General features: G+C 34.0%; 2 protein-coding genes across 3 annotated transcripts in view; one reads left to right on the top strand and one right to left on the bottom strand.

Moving 5' to 3' along the window:
* Window positions 1-2,522: 2,522 nt before the first annotated feature.
* On the bottom strand, window positions 2,523-8,255 carry LOC126827742 (RNA polymerase II subunit A C-terminal domain phosphatase SSU72). The gene is made up of 5 exons (XM_050557246.2): window positions 8,018-8,255; window positions 7,088-7,231; window positions 5,953-6,092; window positions 5,209-5,327; window positions 2,523-4,780 (listed from the first exon to the last, which is right to left on the bottom strand). Exons 1-5 carry the CDS (start codon window positions 8,092-8,094, stop codon window positions 4,679-4,681), a joined length of 582 nt encoding a protein of 193 aa, XP_050413203.1. The 5' UTR covers window positions 8,095-8,255; the 3' UTR covers window positions 2,523-4,678.
* Window positions 8,256-8,787: 532 nt separating this feature from the next.
* The window catches only part of LOC126828841 (pre-mRNA 3' end processing protein WDR33), a 32,179-nt gene continuing 20,690 nt past the window's right edge, over window positions 8,788-20,276 (top strand). For both annotated transcript variants that reach the window (XM_050558851.2, XM_050558852.2), the window contains exons 1-2: window positions 8,788-8,920; window positions 16,511-16,836. In XM_050558851.2, the coding sequence (XP_050414808.1) occupies window positions 16,519-16,836 (318 nt within the window). In that variant the 5' untranslated portion in view covers window positions 8,788-8,920; window positions 16,511-16,518. The remainder of the gene's footprint in view (window positions 8,921-16,510; window positions 16,837-20,276) is intronic.

The raw sequence follows: 20,276 nt of genomic DNA, 5'->3' as shown, positions 1-20,276 counted from the left end.
TCAATGTCATTTCACTTTAAGATGGATTAAGTTTTGGTATAAGGTCTGGAATACGTTGTATCCCGTTGATAACCTTCCAAAAGATAGTTAACCATGAATTAGTCAGTCATCCTCTTTTCTCGGTCTTATATTATATTTTGATTAAGTTTACAAAGTATTTCTTGTTGCATTCATTACCTTTCCAGCACAAGCCAACGCAATCTGTTTTACAGACCTAATGCGACATCCGTCTTTTATCTCTGTCCAAGATGACTGACCTTTAAAAGGTCAGACCGCTGTAGTTCTAAGGGTGACGTCACATCACAATGTTTACCAACAAAGCAAGATGGCATCAATAACGCCAAAAAAGATTACTTCTGTGGCTTGTTTTTGTTGTTTTAAAACAAACACGAGCAGGTCAATCAGATTAGACGGTAAAAAATGTACTTCTGAAAGAATTCAGAGTAAACAAACAGAAAAAGACGTCAAATTGATGGTCACACGTGCGTTGTTTACATCGAACGTAGTAATATGAACTGGTACGGGCAAAATTATATCGTTTTACCCATTTTACGCCTCCGCGTACTATTTTCTGTGCCTATTTACGCTAAATATGGAATATTTTTTATCAAGATATACTTCAAACACCTTTATTTATTTTTCTAATACTAAAAAAAAATGTTTCAGAATTTAATTTGTCGAAAGAAAAAAGTGAATATTTTGTAGTCATTAAGTCGCATCGATGTCATCCTTATCAGTGATTGTAGCGGCCAAGCGAATATTCACTGCGGATCAGTGTGAAGCCAGCGGTGAGGCTGATGTTCCCCGCCAAAATCCCAAAACAAATAGATGACACATCGACCAAAGAAATTGATTAGCTCTGCTTAGCTTCAGCTCGAAATGTTAATCACTGAACTCAGTCAAGACATTCACCTAATGAACATCTACATCAAGTTTAACCATTCTACCTCAATTAAAAGCAGAGCTGTTATGTTCCAAAGTCTTGATCAATCAAATTGCTTATCGTTCCTTAGCCTAAGCAGAAAATTCTCACCATCGAACTTAGTCAAGGTAATGAATGATATAATGAATCTATATTCCGAGTTTCATGGCTCTCATTTCATTATAACCAAAGTTATCGTGCCCCAAAGCATCAACCAATCAGATTGCTTATCTCTGCTTACGGTAAGCAGACAATGTTCATCATCGAACTCTATCAAGGCATTGACCTAATAAATACCTACACCAAGTCTGAACATTCTAGCTCAATTAGAAGGAGAGTTATTGTGTTCCAAAGTCTCGGCCAATCAAATTGCTTATCGCTCTGCTTACACTGAGCAGAAAATGCTCATTATCGAACTTAGTCAAGATATTGATATAAGAAACTATATACCAAGTTTCATCACTCTCACTAAATTAGAACTAAAGTTATCGTGTATCAACACATCAACCAATCAAATTGCTTATCTGTGCTTACCCTAAGCAGAAAATTCTCATCTTCGAACTCCATCAAGGCATTAACTTAATAAACACCTACACCAAGTTGAAAATTCTAGCCCAATTAGAAAGAGAGTTATTGTTTCCCAAAAAGTGTGACGGACAGACAGAAAGGCGGGGGACAAATATCCCCATTTCATCAATTTTAACAAACCGGTTGTTTATTGAGCTATAGTTATATGAACATCTGTGGCCACGCCCATTTCGACCAAAATTGCCCAGACTGAATGGGCCTTTTCTCAGGAACCGTAAATCTGACCAATGTAAAATTTGGAATATTGGCAATTGTGTGATTTGGCATGGATCCATGACCATATCTCAAAAAAGAAATACCTTTAGGTCCAGGTGGTGAAACTAAATCAACCAGTTAACAAATATATGTTGATAGAGTGGCACACATGTCGGCAGAAGTTCCAATTCCATGCTTTAAATTCATAATTAAAGATACATTAGTTAAGAGCTAAATATGCCTATATCAAATCTTTCTATAGGCTTCAAATGTTATAGAAATTAATTAGACCTTTATATACATAACATGCCCAAAATCAACCTTGTAGATCCTGGGATGGCTTGAATACAGCTTAGATTGAAACAGTCGCCCATTTAATCATTAAATGGCAAACCAAGCTAACATTTACCGTTAATCACTGACGTCACTACCGTAGACTGTCGTTGAAAGAACTGATAATCGAGGGTACTTGAAAATAGAGAATATGTGGGCGGAATTATCGTCTGTCAATCAAACGATCGGCAATTCTCGGAGATGGTGCGGAGACAGACAGTTGATGGCTATTTCTATTCCAAACTTCCAACAGTGACAACTTCGTTCAGAATAAAGTAATTTGACTGAAATATTCAATATTTTCCTTTTTTTATCATCTATTTTTGAACTGTTGTATCAAGAATAGCCAACTTTATATTAACATCTTAACTAATGTATCTTTAAAGTACATAGAGAAATGGCGATGAAACCAAACCAAAGTCTTAGTACCACCAGAATCTCAATGAAACTCTTATACTGGTTTAATAATAACTCAAATACCGAGGAATCTGTTACACCTTTATTATGTACATCATTTTGTAACCAATATAATATCGACCCACACAAAAGATATTTTCATCTGCGACGAGAAATCGGACTGTCGGCGACAGTGGCCGTTGGCTGAATTTTACTTATCTACACGGAATATGCTATCCACTTCTCAGACTGAGAATACACTTCAATATATACAGAAGCAAGACCCCAGTTTTTAATGAATTACTGGCTTCTTCTGGTCTCAAGAACACAAATATTTCTTAACAGAACACAGTTTTTATGGGAAACAATCACCAGTTTTATTCTAAATGCATGCGGTTTCCACAAATATCCTCTTATCGTTATCAAGCACAATGTTCCCATAAAATCTGTGTTCTGTTAATGTGTTTTCCGATTGCTAATTGCCAGTATTTCTCATGGTTGAACTTAATATAACTAAAAAGGCCAAAAAAAAAAAAAAAAAAATCAACAAAAGAAAGTGGAATATATGTTTTTAAAATGTCCTATGTTTTTGCACCAACTTAGCTAATGAAGACAGGTATATTTCATGCCGGGAAAGCAGCCTTTTCATCAACTTCGAATTGTCAAGAGTTCTTTTATGAGGACAGTAAGTACACAAAGTGATGTCAGTATCTCGTCCTTGCATCTTACACCACTGAAAAGGGGAAATTAAGCTGGAAAATCCTGAGGAACTTTCTCCTCCAATACAGGGATCGAACACGAGATCAACGGGTTAGTGAGTCAGTTTCCTGAAATAATTTTCTTGTCACCTTATTTGTATACATGTATAATCAGGTCGTAGGATCTACTGTAAACTAAACCATTGAGAAATATGTTAGGAAATATGTTATTACCAGTAAATTAGTCATTCCTACTTATTTACAAATAATATCTAATCACTAAATAATATAAGTGTCCAAATTTTCAAAAATAAAAGTTTATCAACTGTCTACTTAACCTTCAACTTTGAAATTGATAATATTAGAATAATTATATTTTTTTCTGTATGGTTTTATATCTAGATTTGGTGAATGCTCTTGAATATAACTATACTTATATTAACTTTCTATTATGTAACAATAAATGTGATATTAAGGGTCTCTTTCTAGCGATATATATGGCCATAAAAGTGCACAATCAATGTAAGGTATTTTTTTTATCAATATTCCAATCTATTGAAAGTTTTGATTTGCAATCTTCAATTCAGTATCACAGACAATAGGACTCCCGTTTTCTATTATCAATATGCGTAAACACAATAAAGTTTGCCAATCAATGTCTGCTTCCTAAACATCAGTTGTTTTATATTATTTTCCCTTTGCTATGAAATTTAATAGTAGCCTACTACCCAGTTAGTCTCATGGGTAGAGAAGAATTAAAACATATAAGAGGTTACAAAGATGACTTAACAAATATGAAAAACATGATTTTAGTATTGACAACACTATACATATTTACATAACAGTAATCGTCATTCACAGTATTTACAATTTATTTAAAACACAGCGTAACACATAAAGAAGAGGCAAGTGTTTACACTTTTGTCTTATTTGTTGGAATATCATAAATAAATCAATCCTTATGAATAATCTTCAAGGATTAAACTCTCAACTGATATCCAGTCAGTGGTCAATAATACAAGAGTAAAACTTCGTCAACAAAATAATATTACATGAATAGAATCTCCTTAAAAATTACCTAATTCTTTAACTGTATATTCATATGTATTCAGAATTTTTTTTTTTCTTGATCTAGTTGATATAACCCCTTGTTAAGGACATTAAAGGGCCAATGCCAGATTTCACAGGATCCCATAAAGGAAAGCAGGTGTAAGAATGTAGATTAAACATCAAAATGTGACCAATGACTTAAAGAGTCATCCCAATATTGGAAAGTTTGCACTTTTTTAAAGCTTACGATCATTGACAGGTCAAATATGTAAAGGTTTGTAAGAGTATTTCACCTCAAATTAACCAGCTTTATTCGCTAATATAATTTCCTCACATCACAAGTTGGATTATCAATAACCATCCTTCATTTATCTTTTTTTTTATATACACCCATGAACCAGGTTTTAAAAAGTTCACATAATAGAATCACTTGTTATTTTTACTAAGGAAGGCTACTTGATTTCTGCCTGAGCTTTAGTCTGTATTCATAGTTACACTAATAAAATGCCATTGTGTGTAAAATAGTTCTTTTAGTTTGAGTTTCAAATTCTTGAACTATTTCATCCACATCATTATCTAAATCTTCTGACATCAGTAACTGAAGTAAAGAATCAATGTTAAATATTGAAAATGAATCATAATCTACAGTAATTTGGAAGCACAACTTAAAACTTAATTTTACTATTCTATTTTGTCAATACCATAAGGAACCAATTTCAATTACCTGTTATCCATTTGCCGAAAGACAACATTTCGTCAACTGCAGATAGATAAGACTTGAGAATGTTTCTGGGAGATTTTAATTGTAATAAAGTCACCATGTGACTAAGAACGGCTTTGTAGAACAGAAAGATGATATATTGAATATGTTTACTTTTAACAACAGTTACAGTATAACTCCTGCATAATGGCTACCAGTATATGTATGTATCAAGAGCAGATGCAGAATTAAGATTTGTAATCCCGCTGGTTAAAAACACAACGTCATTTAACATTAAGCATTTATACTTTTACATATATACTTACCATTGCCACTAATTCACAAATCATAAATGCTCCTATTGTTGCCTCTTCATGATTATCTTGAATATCAACATTAATTATGTGTACTGCTTGTCCTCCACTTTTTTCTCGAGTCTCTAAATCTGTAAAATTATTAATTCATGACAGAATATCAGATGGTGTCAATCTATATCAAAATCATTCACAAAGTAAACACAATAAGCAGAATGTTAAAATGTGGTACATGAATTATCTCCCTTTACAGAAGCCACCTTTTCCTGACCAATGGCAATGGTAAAAGTACATGTAATTTCATAAACAGCAAGGAACTGTTCAAGATTGTCTTTTGAACCATCATTTCACTGGATGGGCCAAGACGAATATTGCAGGCTGCAGTCTACAGATTCGACCTTTTTATGAAGGACTGTCCTGCGATTTACAGGACTGGTAGTAACCCTAAATAAAGCTATATTGGTTTGGACATCCTCTCGTGGCCATTTGTTGTTAAGCACATGAAAATAGATTAAAAGTAGTGCAAAATACAAACTCTTACTGCAATATTTAAGTAATAAATCATTTTAACATGGGTACATAACCAATTTGCTATATGTAAGTTAGAAGTTACATGCATTGAAATAAACATATATAATATATTATTAGAACAAGCATTATTTTGAATTATGTTGTGAATTCTGCTTTATGCTATACCACAGGCTACATCACTTAAAATTTATAACATTTCAAAAGAAAATGACTTTGGCACATTACCTTCTATAACTTGGTCGTAAACTCTTTCTTCGCATGTTACTATAATATCAAATCTTTCAAAACAGTTTTGGAATCTCTCAGGGCGAGGTTTTATCCTCCGATTTCTATCTAACATGTGAAGTATGCCATTCTGTGTATATCTTAGGTTTTTGGTTAAAGATATATTATCAAAATTGGTTAATAATATCTTAATTTACAAAAAAGCAACATTTACAAGTATGTGTATTCAGTTTTTTAAATTGTTGGCAATAGGAAAGACAAACAAGTATAGAAACTGATCCAGGTCATCTCTCACAAACCAGTTCATCTTGGGTTGTTTCATCTACTCTTATAATATCAATATTAAATAGTAATGTCTACTGTAGAGTCTATACTCTGATAAAATAACATGATTACAAGAATCATAACTCTCTTTTTGGTTGTTTTTCAAGATTAGCAAATGAAAATTTTGTATAAAATCTTAAGGTAACGATGCATCATTTGTATTTTTCGCGAAAATATCAAATTTCTCAAGCTTAATATGTACTCAGATTGATTATTTAACATTTAATTATAGATGCATTATGTAAGATTTAGATAAAGATCTGGTCATTCTCACTATAATAGTTTAAAGCGAGAATTTCAAATTTTCTGAGAAAGTCAAAACATAATTATTTCTATGTCTTTTGCTCAATAGGTTATCAAATCACTATTATACCATCATGGGCATTATTTCCCACCCTTAAAAATCTATGACAAAGGAAGTAACAACACAATTACCTCCCCTGTTTTGCTATTGACAACATGGGGCAGCCATTTTCCAACGTTGGAATTTGAAGTTAAAAATGATATTTTTGCCAATTTCTCAGCTGGCAATAGCGAATTATAGGATTATTAGATAATGAACAATGTACACATTGAAAATTTCAGTCAAATAACAAATTACTTTATTCTGATCGAAGTTATGAATGTTTGAAGTTTTGATAAGAATAGTGTAGTCTTGATTGTCATTGCTACGATAATAAATAAATTGGGATGAAACAACAAAGACTGAACACTTCGCTTGAAGGAAACAACCTGTTCCATAAAACATACAGAAACACAATATGGTACATGTATATCAGTTCTTAATGTCTTAAATTGAAAAAATGGATACAATTCTGGATCTTTCTGAGATAAATCATTAAACATCTCATCATAGGTGATACTGAAGTCATAATTATTTGGTTTGTCTGGTGATGGACCTGGTAACTTGACTTGAGTTCCTGTACCAAATGATCTAACACGGAAACCTTTTTTACTGAAAAACAAAAAAGCAAACTTACTTTAAAATTAAAACATCACTGTGACCAACAATGTTTATATGGCAATATCTGCATTCTAATTAATTCCATTAAAATTTACAGCTCTAGATTTCTTCTAGATTATAGCTAGGCCTACCTATGAATAATGTTTTATAAATTGAAGTTTATTTCAATATTTGAGGTATGGTTCTTTTAATTATTTATAATCAATTTATTTGGCTTTAACATTGATGTTAATGTTATGATATTACCAGAAAATTATTGGCTTCTGATATCCAATATTTAAATGAGCTAAGTCGCTAATACATGTATTTGGGATCTAGAAATTAATAATGTAATTGAAACTTCTGGCGTATTTCGCCAAACATAATTGATTTGAAATTAGAGTCAAAACGGAAACATTTAAATATGTAAATTAGTTTATATACATTCATATTACCGGTACATTATTATACGAGTTGCGGCCAATTTGTGTCAATTTCTGGGTTCCAAATATTAGCGATTTAGCTTCTTATTTAAAGGTCTTTCCTGTAGGAAGAAATCTAAGGTTGGGAAGGCGCACCTCCCTATCCCCTGCCAAGCCACATATTAATAGTAATACGCTACACCAGCCCAGGGATCGACACCACAAATGCAAACCAGAGGTGGCTGGTCAGCTAGAGTCTGAAGACTGATACTCTTAGAGGCCCTAAGGCTGGTGAACACATTTCTCAAACATTGCCCTGCTGTGATAGGATGGTAGTAGGGCTTACATGACATGCATTATTCCTGGTCTTAATTACCTTAGAAAATTGTGAGCTTCCATACTTCTGTTCTGGTTACTCGAACAAACTACAGCAACCTTTAAATCACCTGTCATTTTTCTTGTTTTAACTAGAACAATATTTAATTCATAACAAAAACAACCGTGCGCAAATAAAAGATTAGCAAACAGAATTGAAAGCTTAACATGAACAACAATATTTTTTCTTAAATACCCATAACGTCCTACATGACACCAACCTCGTTGCTTATTGACTGATTTCATCCAGGTAGTCCAGATCAACGACAATTCCGACCCTCTCGTTGATATCAATTCGGCGAAAAAGCAAACCGTTACAAGGGCGATTGTGGAGTGGCCCCTCCAAAATATAGCGAAATATATTCAGGCTACGAATATTTGATAGGGTCGGAGAATAGACAGAGAAATGTCACTGTATTATTGTGCCCACTTTGGAAGAGAACACAATAGCGTCTAAAGTTTGGCCGAGTTGTCTCCCACGACGTGGTCGATTCAATATCCTAAAATCGGCCAGTCGTCTACCTTGACAAATGAAATAAAGAAGCGTGATATATTTAAAAATTACAATTGGAATATAATCTGAAACGAATTGATAATTTAGGTCATATCTAAAAAGACATTAAAGAAAACAACGAATATTGATATTATATAAAATCACAAAATATCCTCATAAAAAGTATTTTAAAGTTGCAAATCAAAAAAATATATCATAATTTAAATGATTCGTTACATAAAAGTCTGCGGTTTGAGCTATTTCAGATTACACTTCAATAAGTACGCCATATTGTTAAAGTAGAAATGAAATATTTTAAAGAACATCAAAGTAATTTGGTAGGGAAATGAAGTGAAGAAATAAACAAACATGTTTCGTTGTTAATATATTTAACATCAAGGAAGCAGTAAAGTAATTAATAACTTTATTCGAACATTAGTATTGCTCTTACAGTATATTGTTGTACGTGACCAGTGACAATATCTGAATATGGCGAAATGTCCCGTCGGGCGTCCGTGTAACAACAATATTTCTTCACCAGGCTTTTAATACGACGTGATCATTTTTGGTGTAGACTTTTTCTAATTTCAGCTGTTAAATTCCCACCAAGAAACATAACATTCGATTAGTTAATATTAGCAATAATAGACAAGCATTGCATGACTGTGTGAAGCTTTTTCCTACAATAATTTCATTGAAATGAAAAGATTAGAATAGATATAATTATTATAAGCTTACTTACTCAAATTAGTCTAATTTAATTAGTAATGGTAATCCAAAAGTAAAGCCAAACATTCTCACATTCTCATTTCTTGTTAGTCCAAAAGGATATTGTTAAGTGATACACCTTCGACCTTGTCTAGTGTACACAATCAGTGTTTAACTTTTATGCATTTGAATGAGCAGTCTCCCTGACTTCTTCTACTCCTACCTGTGGCCCACAACCCTTTGGCTTGTTTCATAACAGTTTTAAAGGAATGGTTTTGCATAAATTTAACTAAACCCAATATGCATTGAGAGATAAGATGTGTATCACCAGCCTACAGAAAAGATAGCCGATTACAACAGAAATCTTGGTGAAGGTGTTTGTTTTCTACTAGTATTTGTTGTAACATTATAATAATTTAACAATTATTACAAGGTTATAATGTAAGTGATGTTTGACACATGAAGTAAAATCCAAGAGGAGTTGCAAACCCATAATTGTTAAGGAATTCTCACATTATCAAGCTGAAATTATACACAACCGTATAATAATCTCCCCATAACTAGAAGATTTCTCAAAATCAACAGCTTGTGACCCTCCCTCCATCACAATTTTTGCAGTGAAATTACTTGAATTTTATTGAATGGGTTTTGATAAAACTTAGAATAAACTTACATCTTCATTATCACATTCACTAGCCCAAGAAAAACCCTCAATGTCATTTGTGTGTATTTAGTCGACCTACTGCAAAATCTGTTTGATCCGTTGAAATGCCAATTATAATTGGCCTGCTGAAGATCTGATTGGTTGATCCGTTGAAATGCAATGGATTTTGATAAACTTTGAAAAATATACCTTCATCTTCACAAAAAGTCTCGAAAGTTCAAACATTAATACATGTAGGTTAAATTGTTTGAAAAGCATTTCGTAATTAAACCTGAAATACACAAGTTACAATTCTATAAAGACTAGAGAAGCCTAGTTGAAAGGGCACTCAGTAATAAGCAGTAATTGTATTCCATAGAATTGTATCTTGTGTATCCATTGGCTAGCTGCAGTCTGATTGGTCTATTTTTTTTTTTAAAACAGTAACCTTACTTCTTGTGAATGGATATATACATTCATTATCCAGTCACTCGACTAACTTTGAAAATGAACACGATATTATGTATTTCTTGTGAACAGAAAACAAATAGTTACTAAACTATTGAATATAATAAGCTAATCTTCATAATAACAGACCTGCCCTTTCTCAAGTCCCAATATCATTCAATACTTTCTTTGAATTTAATTGCCCTATTCATTTAGATTGGTAAATGTTGGTGTATGTTGCGTTTACTCTAATCGGTCCTTGTAAAATCCCAATTGGCACTATTTTATTGTACCATTGTTCTTTATAATGGACTACTTTAATCGTAATATCAAATACATGTACTGATGAAATGAAAACCCATACAAACATATGGGGTCGAATTTGATTGAAGTTTGTTTTACATGGAGCCTTTTTATAACGGATGTTGAATGGGAACTATTACGTTTATGAAGAAAATAAATGTCATTCATTTTCAACAAAATCGTGTGAAATAACCATAGATTCACCTAATTGTTGATAACACAAAGAAAAGTAAGGTGACTTGCACAAGCTTTTGTCAAACTCATTGAAAACCACTGACATTGTGTGTAGTTTATATGGCAACATTATAGCCTTCTGTGATTGATTTGTGTATATTTCCATCTCTGTTATTTACATTTCTTGCTAGCATAATAGAGAACACTGCAATCCATATAGCTAATAAAATGAGTTTATATGTCAAGCTGTCCATCCAACACACCTTTTGGGACACAATAAGTAATAACTCTGCTTCTTATTGAGGTTAACTAAAATGTCCGAAGTTGGTGTTGATGTTCATTAGGTAAATATCTTAACCGATTTAGTACAGATAAGCAATGGTTGGGACTTTGCTTCTAATTAGGTAAAATGTTCAAAATTAGTATAGATATTCGTTAGGTGAATTTCTCGATAAGCAGTTTGATCTGTTCATGCTTTGGAACACGGAATGCCTGATTCCAGTTGAGAGCGAGTTATGAAAAATGGCACAAAGTTTCATTTGATTAATACCTTACTATTAATGATAAGTTAATGAGATTTTCCGCTTTAGTTAAGTGGTGATAATCAATTTTAATTGTTGACGCTTTAGAGCTCAATGACTCTAATTGATTGGGAGAGGTTATACATGTACTTGATGCATAGTTTCATTACATCAGTATCTTGACTTGATTCAAAAATGAGCATTTTATGCTTAGGTTAAACAGAGTACTTTATTAAAGGGCAGGGGACATTAGCCGCGCTTGTTGAAATTCATAAGGTTTGAGTATCTCATTGAAATCAAGATGCCTTTTGATTTTCTACATTATTCGATAACCCCCCCTCCAACTAATTCTTGTCACTGCTTTATAGCCATAGGCTGCAATTATTAAAACAGCCGATTGTCATTTTAGGCATTTTAGATCTCTTGTTTACTAGAACATTGTGAAAGTTGAGTCTCTTAACGGGATATATGTCAAAGAATTTCCAAGCCATCTGATTGAAACCAAGCGAGAAGGTTATCTACCATTGATATTTTGGTTTTATTTTCCTAATTAAATTTTAAGTAATCAATTTAGTGTAGCTTAAGCTTTGAGAAATTAGATAATGATGATCATGGACTTTAAACTATCTTTCTGAGATGTATGTTGGTTGTCTATCTTATCGAAAGGAAATAAAATGGGTTGGATGGCTGAATGGTTAGCGTGTGTCCGTTGTATCATAAGATCTGCCATTGAATCAAATGGCGTAGTTTCGATTACCCGGTTGTACGTGACGAGGAGTAGGGTAGCCTGTCCAACCTCGTGGGGTTTCTCCGGGTCCTCCAATTTCCTCCAACTACTAAAGACCCCTACGTGCAAGTGAATTATTGAAAAAAAATTGAACCATATGTTAGTCCCGAAATGACCTAGTTTGTGTCGAGCAGACGTTAAACCCCATTTCTCTCTCTCTCCCCTATGTTTTTGTCAATTGTGCCAACAAAAACAGACTTATGCCATCCATTATTGTGCTTTGAGGGAAATTGGCTTGGAATGCAGTCTTATCAGCTCACTCATGGTGGAATTCCAACAGCAACCTGTACACAAGACTGCTTTTTTTTTTACCAGACTCTACTGACAAGGGGGAAAACAGGCTGGAAAATCCCAAGAAATGTTCTTGGACAAGAATGGAATGGGTTTTGGGACCTCCTAGTTAGTAAGCCAAGAAGAAATCTATTTGTTTTCATTATTTCTCAAGAATTACCTTCCGAGTATTTCCCTATGCATATTTCGGTCGTCTATCCTATTGAAAGGATGAATCCTATTGAGTTATTCCCCTTAGTTGCGGCATTTTAATAGCACTTAAGAGGCGTTGATTATGATTTGATGATTGTGAAATTTTCATGAGTTATTTAGGTCATAAATGCACCTTCAAATCTTCTATACTGATATTTGTGACTGTCGTTTGTCTGTTTAGGGTTGGCGGCTACACAAGGGCTGTCCCGAGGCAGAATTTTGGTGTAGAGGAGTAGCTCGAACCAGGGAGTAACATTGGGCTAGGTGGCGTTGTGCTACGGTTTCTTGGTTATCTGCTAGTTAGCTTATAATTGGTTTCCTGGCAATTGTTATTTGTGTACCGTAATTAGGTGAATATAATGCTATTTCAAATATGATTATGTTTAATTATCCCGCGCCGAACGAAGTTAGGGAGGGATATTGAAATAGGGTTCGTCCGTCCGTCCGATTTCGTTTCCGAAGCATATCTCATAAACTGTTCAAGATATCTTTCTGAAACTTTGCACACACATCAACCTGTTACAGTAGTTGTGCCTTTTGCTATTTAGGAATTTCTGGGATTGATATTTTGTGTTTCCATGGAAACAAATTTTACTTAGTTTTTGGTGTACAATTTTGTTTCTGGAGCATATCTCATAAATCGTTCAAGATATCTTCATGGCACTTATTTTGAATTTCTCAGATTTGATAATTTTATGTGTTTCCATGGAAACTCATTTGACTGTTCAAGATACCTTTAAAATAATTTTACCCATTATTTTATTTTCTGAAATTCAGCCTTCCGTCTTGATTTTGTTTCTGGAAGATATTTTATTATCTGTTCAAGAAATCTTTTTGAAACTTTGTACAAACATTAACCTATTATAGTATTTTATTTTCTGATGTATAAGTTTATTGTTTAACATACAGCAGCTAATTGAGGTAGGCAAAGGTTGTTGTGCGAACCTTACAGGGAGTAGCGACCCTGCCTTGCCGAGCTACTGTGATCAGAGTATGAAATTCTGTGAATTGATATTCCATGTGTCAGAATATGAGATTTGTCTAAAGCTCCAGTTCCCTCCACTTGCAAAATATCTCTATTTTCTATGTAGTCATGTCTAATTTTTAAAACCAGAGCTTAATGTCATAAATTATCTCAAATCTTCTAGTAAATAGCAATCAGTCATTTATTTTCAGAAATAGAGAGCAATATCTACTTAACATTGCCACAATATTAGGACCAGTGACACTGTTTGCGAAATCTGATACATTTTTATATTGATTACCAATAGCATAAACAAGTTATTTTTCCTTATTTCTTCCAAACAAGTGCAAGTGTGCGGGATGTTGATGACTAGTCATCTTGTTTTCTTGGGGATTATGATGATGCCTCTTTTAAAAAAAAAAAAAAAATAGTTAACTAACAATTTGCAGAGAAGGCCATGTTTTGCAGCAAAAGTTTATCATTTCAAATACCAGTACCAGGTAGGTCAGAGATTGTCCAGAATCTAGTTTGTTTCATGTGACTTTTAATTCTGAGGTTTCTGTGTAATAGATTTGGATATAATAAAATATTTATAATAAATGTATTAGCCAGGACAGCTCACTATAGGTTAAATGTATCTTAGATACACTGAATTTGCATCTGGGGTTCCTGAAACATCATACTTTTACAAAGTATCAAGAATTTAAAACAAAAATGCGCACAGAAGATCAAAATTTTAAAACTTGAACTATCTTTCGCACTTTTTGGAACATAGTAACTCTGCTTCTAATGGCACTTTGATTATGATTGAATTATTTTGGGAGTTATTGAATTGACTTTACCAAAACTAGGTCAAAAATGCATCCATGAAAACTCGGACAAGTTAGACTTTGAAGGTGATTTGTTAATTAGACGTAGTTAAATAAATTAATTAATAGGCCCTGGCTTAGTGGAAGCATGTCAAGAATAGCTAGTGAATGCTTTGGGCCCACAGTTTCATCCAATTTCAATGAAAGTCGTTATGCATAAGATCTCAATTATTGCAAAATTATAGACCTTCACATGATTTAATTCACTCTCATTACATATTCAAATAGTTGTTATTACTGTAAAAAGCTAACACCACAATCTTATCCTTGTTTGCCATCTACCATTTCCGAAACCTTTAACCAAGCTTATATTAAGTATTATTAAATCTAATGTAATTTATTTTAAGAGACAATTATCAAAATTATAAAAAATATAAGTGCTGAACAGTTGTTATTTAGATAGTAATTATATTATAGAGAAAAAGCTTTGCTGATTTCCTTCTTAATTTCTAATAATATTTTGGGGAGCTAATTTGGTTCAATATTCATCAAGAAAAATTCAATTCTAAACAATGGTTCATTGTACCTCAACAATATGTTAGATTATCTGAAACTTTTTTGTTTTTGTTTTACATTGTACAATACACTCTGCTTAGTAGAGTTGGGGAAATGGTGGTGATTTCCACCCCCTAATCTCTGATCTTCCACTGGGTTGAATATAAAGTTCTGTGAGCTTTGTAGGAATTTTGTTTGTAGGAAGAAACTTCAAGGTAATGTGTGAAAAAATATCACATGGATAGTTGGAATGTTTGGAATAAATCCTACAAGCATCTTATTCTACATGTACACTACAGGCACTAATATAAGTTTAACTAGACAATTAATGGGGATGACATCATAGGCTGGAATCTGACAGTTGTTCAATGAATAATGTGTGCACATTCAGACATTCTGACAAATTGAAAGCAGTGAATCATCTTACCAATATTTTACTTTATAAGGGATTTGTGTTGTAAAATATTGTAAATTAATCCAAATGTGGGTAGATTGTGTGCCTAAATTAAAATCTGTGCATGAACAATGGGTCAGTCAGAAGTAAAGAGTAAAACATTACAGAATAGATGGTTGGAATATGCTTGAAAATGAGTAAATCGTTGTAGAAATTAGCTCCAATTAAATATCAGCATTGAAATTTGAAAATAACAAGATAATAACATTGGCCAAGAAAGTTCAACAGGACTTTCCTACATGATTTCCCCTTGTCAGTGGTGTAGGATGGAGTTCCTGACAAGGACAGCTGTATAGATTGGCGTGCACATAAAAGATCCCATGGCAGTTGGAATTCAGTATAGAAGTAGGCCATAGTGCCTCTGCCCGGGCAAAATTTCCCTCATAGCACACTGTATGGCATATGCCCATCTTCATTAACCCAGTTGGAGCAGAACAGTAAGACAAACCCCATTTCATTTCATTTCCATAGAACTGTTCCTATCTTCAATAGTCCAGTCGGTCCCGAAAAGTAGGACCCTATTTCATTTCATAGAACTGTTGTGATTATTAAATGCTGTTTAGAACCATGGAAGGAAAACCCCATGTATGCCTTGATTAAAGCAGCCACCATCATGAAATTATACTAGTATTGATAATTTGTGGAAAGATTAAACATGCATTATGCAAGAGCAAAATCTGCTTATTACAAGTCTTTCTTTAGGCCTGAAATGTTATCTAAATTATCAATTAGATATTAATTAACTTATCCAGGCCATAATAAACTCTCGATGTCAAGGCTAGCCTTCGATGTTGGCTGGATTAGATTCCTATATGCCGCTAACGGTAATTGATAATTAAATCAAAAAAAGTGGATATTCGAGACTATGCTGTTTATATTAATGATTTTAGTAATGATGACCGAGATTATGCAAAAATTTCACCCGCTTCTCTCTCGGCTCATAGTGGATCAATTTGAATGAAATTTTCAGCAAATTACCTTTACACTATCTAGTTTTTAACTATTATAGCGAGAACTGCCATCTCTTTATCTTATCTCCCATAATGTATCTTTAAGCTGATTTATTACATTTTCATACACTTGTCTTCGTCATACACTTTGTCACAATTCCAAGATATTGTATATTTGATTTAGATATGTATGTATATTACAGATTAAACAATGGACGGGGGTATGTTAGCATTACAACCTGGTGGTAGAATGCAACCTGGTCCAGTAACCAGAATGTTCCCTCCACCATCCAATAATATAGCAGTCATGAATCAGCCACCACCATCTAATTTTCCACCACCTCAAAATATAGCTAGTCAACAACCACAACAACAACAACAACAACCTGGCAAACAACAACAGTATGTAAGTCAAGTACGTCAACAACTTATAGCTAACCAGGGTATGCTGTTTGATGGTAAACGTATGAGAAAATCTGTCAATAGAAAAGTGGTTGACTATAATTCATCAGTATTTAATTACATCAAGGTAATTTTAATTTTTGATTTATTTTGTTTCATAAAGTTTCGATTCCGTTGTGTACTTATGTAGGTAGGTAACTGACTCAAAGCATAAAATATGTTGATTTGGGAGTTAGTTAGTGTTAGTTGTATTTTACGTCCGCTTCCACCGAGGTGATATCGCAGACAATGACGTGTTATGTGTACAAGGTGCATTAATTTACAATGTGATTAGTGAGAAATATTAGGATGGTTAGGTTTTCATATATATGTACATAGGACAATAAACAACAGTAGGATAACATGTGCAAAGGACGAAACAGGTGCCAGTAGACATTTACAAACATGCGATTTGACGGAACAGACATGGACAAAGACGGACATTTTCACAGACATAGACATATTATGTACATATCTATATATTTTGGGTCGATTGGGTTGGTCTGGTCGTTCTGTCCGGTAGAATGGCAGGGCGGTGCAACTCTACCTTGGGGCTTTGTTGGTGAGTTTGAGTCCTGGTCCATTCTTCCTTCCATTTGGGTATGTTGTCCGGTATGGTAGCGTTTTTACATCTTTATTTATGTTATTCATTCCTTTTATTGTTGGTTCTCTGAAGGAAGAATCCAGCACCTGAAAAAGAAAGCTAGAGAAAAGAGAGTATCTGATCTTACTGTGATTTTTTGGTTATTTCGTCTGGTAAGGCTTCGTGGGGGGGGGGGGGAATCATTTTAAACTAATAATAAAAATAATAAGTGAGAGTAAAAGAAAATAGAGTGTTAACTGAATTGCAGATAAATAATAAGAATAATAAATAGATATTAATGGTAATAATGAGAATAATAAATTACTCATGAATTATGTTAATGGTAGATTAGTGGTTTTATTATAAATGTAGGGAGGTTTACGCTTCCTTCTAGAGGACATTTTTGCGCTTCATCCTACTGTTGATTAATTGGTTTTATTAGTTGGTAGATTAATGGTTTTATTATAGATGTAGGGAGGTTTACGCTTCCTTCTAGAGGACATTTTTGCGCTCCACCCTACTGTTAATTGATTGGTTTTATTAGTTGGTAGATTAGTGGTTGTATTATAGATGTAGGGAGGTTTACGCTTCCTTCTAGAGGACATTTTTGCGCTCCACCCTACTGTTAATTGATTGGTTTTAGTTGGTTTATTAATTTTATCGGAGTTATATTAGTTGTGTAAGGCGGTTTACGCTTCCTTCTAGAGGACATTTTTGCGCTCCATCCTACTGTTAGTTGGTTTTATTAGTTGATTTATTAATTATATCGGAGTTATATTAGTTGTGTAGGGCGGTTTACGCTTCCTTCTAGAGGACATTTTTGCGCTCCACCCTACTGTTAAATGATTAAATTCATTATTTTATATATATCGGAGTTATATTAGTTATGTAGGGCGGTTTACGCTTCCTTCTAGAGGACATTTTTGCGCTCCACCCTACTGTTAACTGATTAAATTCAGTATTTTATATATATCGGAGTTATATTAGTTGTGTGGGGCGGTTTACGCTTCCTTCTAGAGGACATTTTTGCGCTCCACCCTACTGTTAACTGATTAAATTCAGTATTTTATATATATCGGAGTTATATTAGTTGTGTGGGGCGGTTTACGCTTCCTTCTAGAGGACATTTTTGCGCTCCACCCTACTCTTTAATTGATTACATTCATTATTTTATATATTTGGTCATCCCTATGTTCTCAATAAAATCCCAGACAAGTTGTGATGTCCAGTGTCTATCGTCGGGTTGTGGAGAAAGGAGTGATTTGAGACAGAGGGTGTTTCCCCTCTCTGCTAGATTCTTAATTACAGATTGACGTTCTTTGCTCAATTGATTGCAGTCAATTAGCAGGTGAGACGTGGTCGCGATTTGTCCACATGGGCATTTAATTGGATTGAAGGTGAAGTCTTTTATTACGTTTATCGTTTTAAGCCTCGTGATGAGTTTGCATATTTTGATTGATGGATGATTGGTGTAAACATTGTCTACAAGATTGCTATCAATTTGATAGCGATGAGTATTCTCTTGTTTTAGACGGGTTTTCCATGCATTTTTGATTTTATCTTTGGCTATGCTTGTGAATTCTTGAGTGCTGTATTCTAAATTTTCTATATCAGTTAATGCCAACCCTTCCTTGGCTAGCTTGTCAGCCTGTTCATTGCCGAAGATATTGATGTGGGAGGGGATCCATGCAAGGACTACCTCTCTTCCGTTATTCTTTATTGTTTGAATAATATACCTAATTTGGTGGATTATGTCCTGTCTGCTTTTGGAATAGTCTGATTCGATGGATTTAATGCTACTTAGGGAGTCTGATAGGATAACGGCTTTTTGGTGTTTTTGGGTGGCAAGCCATTCTATTGCAGTTTTGATGGCCATCAATTCTGCGGTGTACACAGAGCAATGTTCTGGTATCCTTTTCTTGATGTTTAGCTTTGCTTTGGGGATGAAAATGCCGTACCCTGTTAGTCCCTGTGTATTATTTTTCGACCCATCTGTATAAATTTTAATATAGTCTGCCCATTTTGTGTCTATCAGCTCTTGGGAGTATTTAATATCAGTTTAAGTAATAAAAACATTTTGTGCCTCCTGTTACCACCCCCTTTGGAAATCTTCATGTTTTGGAAAAAAAACAACACCAAACAATGCCAACATTGAAATGTATAAATTTCTACAGTGCACTCTGTCACATCCGACATCGTACGGGATCGTTACAATATGTCGGATTACGCAGAGTATCGGAATACCCAGTTTTCTCGAAACCGGAAATATTGTAACTTCGAAAACCGGAAGTATTATTATAATGTAGCTTCGAACATAGAACTTCGAATCACCAGAATGTTATTCCCTTTAAAAATAATAAACCTTTCTGTACATTCAAAATTTTATTACATTAATTTTTATTTCATTTAACATGCGTAGGCATTTTGAATAGGTCAAGTCTGTCGTTAATTTATCTTGTTCGCCGTCTTCAGTTGATCGCACTCTTGTCTTTGCTATCACGTGTTCATTGATAATGGGCGTACTCGATTGAACGTTCCGGAATTGAATTTTCTCAATCCCAAAAATAATGACAATCAAGTGAAAATGGGTACTTCGGTCCACAACGCATGCGTCGACTGGATATATAAATATCTCATCTAACCAAGCAACCGAAACCTGTTCATCGTGTTTAATTACGTCACAATTCTACCCACGCCACCTCCGTCGTCGGGACTGTAATTCCGCGTCACTCGATTGCAATTCTGTCAATTAGGGATGTTCCGGACTGTGACTCGAGCATTCCCAGGTCGTCGCCACATGGTTCGAAGAGATCCGTAGGGTGACAAAACTTATAGGTTATTCAGGTTCAATCGGCATGCGCAACGAATGTTTCCAACAGATGCTAGGAATATTTTTACGACTGTGAATTCGGGGGAAAATTCGTGGATATTCTTGTGTATTTGTC

Source organism: Patella vulgata, chromosome 7 (genome assembly GCF_932274485.2).
Source record: "Patella vulgata chromosome 7, xgPatVulg1.2, whole genome shotgun sequence".
Lineage (NCBI taxonomy): Eukaryota > Metazoa > Mollusca > Gastropoda > Patellidae > Patella > Patella vulgata.
The sequence above is the reverse complement of the archived record's forward strand: the minus strand, read 5'-3'. Positions and strand labels throughout refer to the sequence as shown.

What these genes read in the sequence shown, in the direction of transcription:
- LOC126827742 (XM_050557246.2), bottom strand. Translation starts at nt 8,094, where the DNA reads ATGACAGGTGATTTAAAGGTTGCTGTAGTTTGTTCGAGTAACCAGAAC. An exon ending in TCTCAGAAAGATCCAGAATT is followed by an intron (nt 6,093 to 7,087) that starts GTATCCATTTTT and finishes CAAAAACCTAAG; the next exon opens with ATATACACAGAATGGCATAC. An exon ending in TTTGTGAATTAGTGGCAATG is followed by an intron (nt 4,781 to 5,208) that starts GTAAGTATATAT and finishes TCTTTACTTCAG; the next exon opens with TTACTGATGTCAGAAGATTT.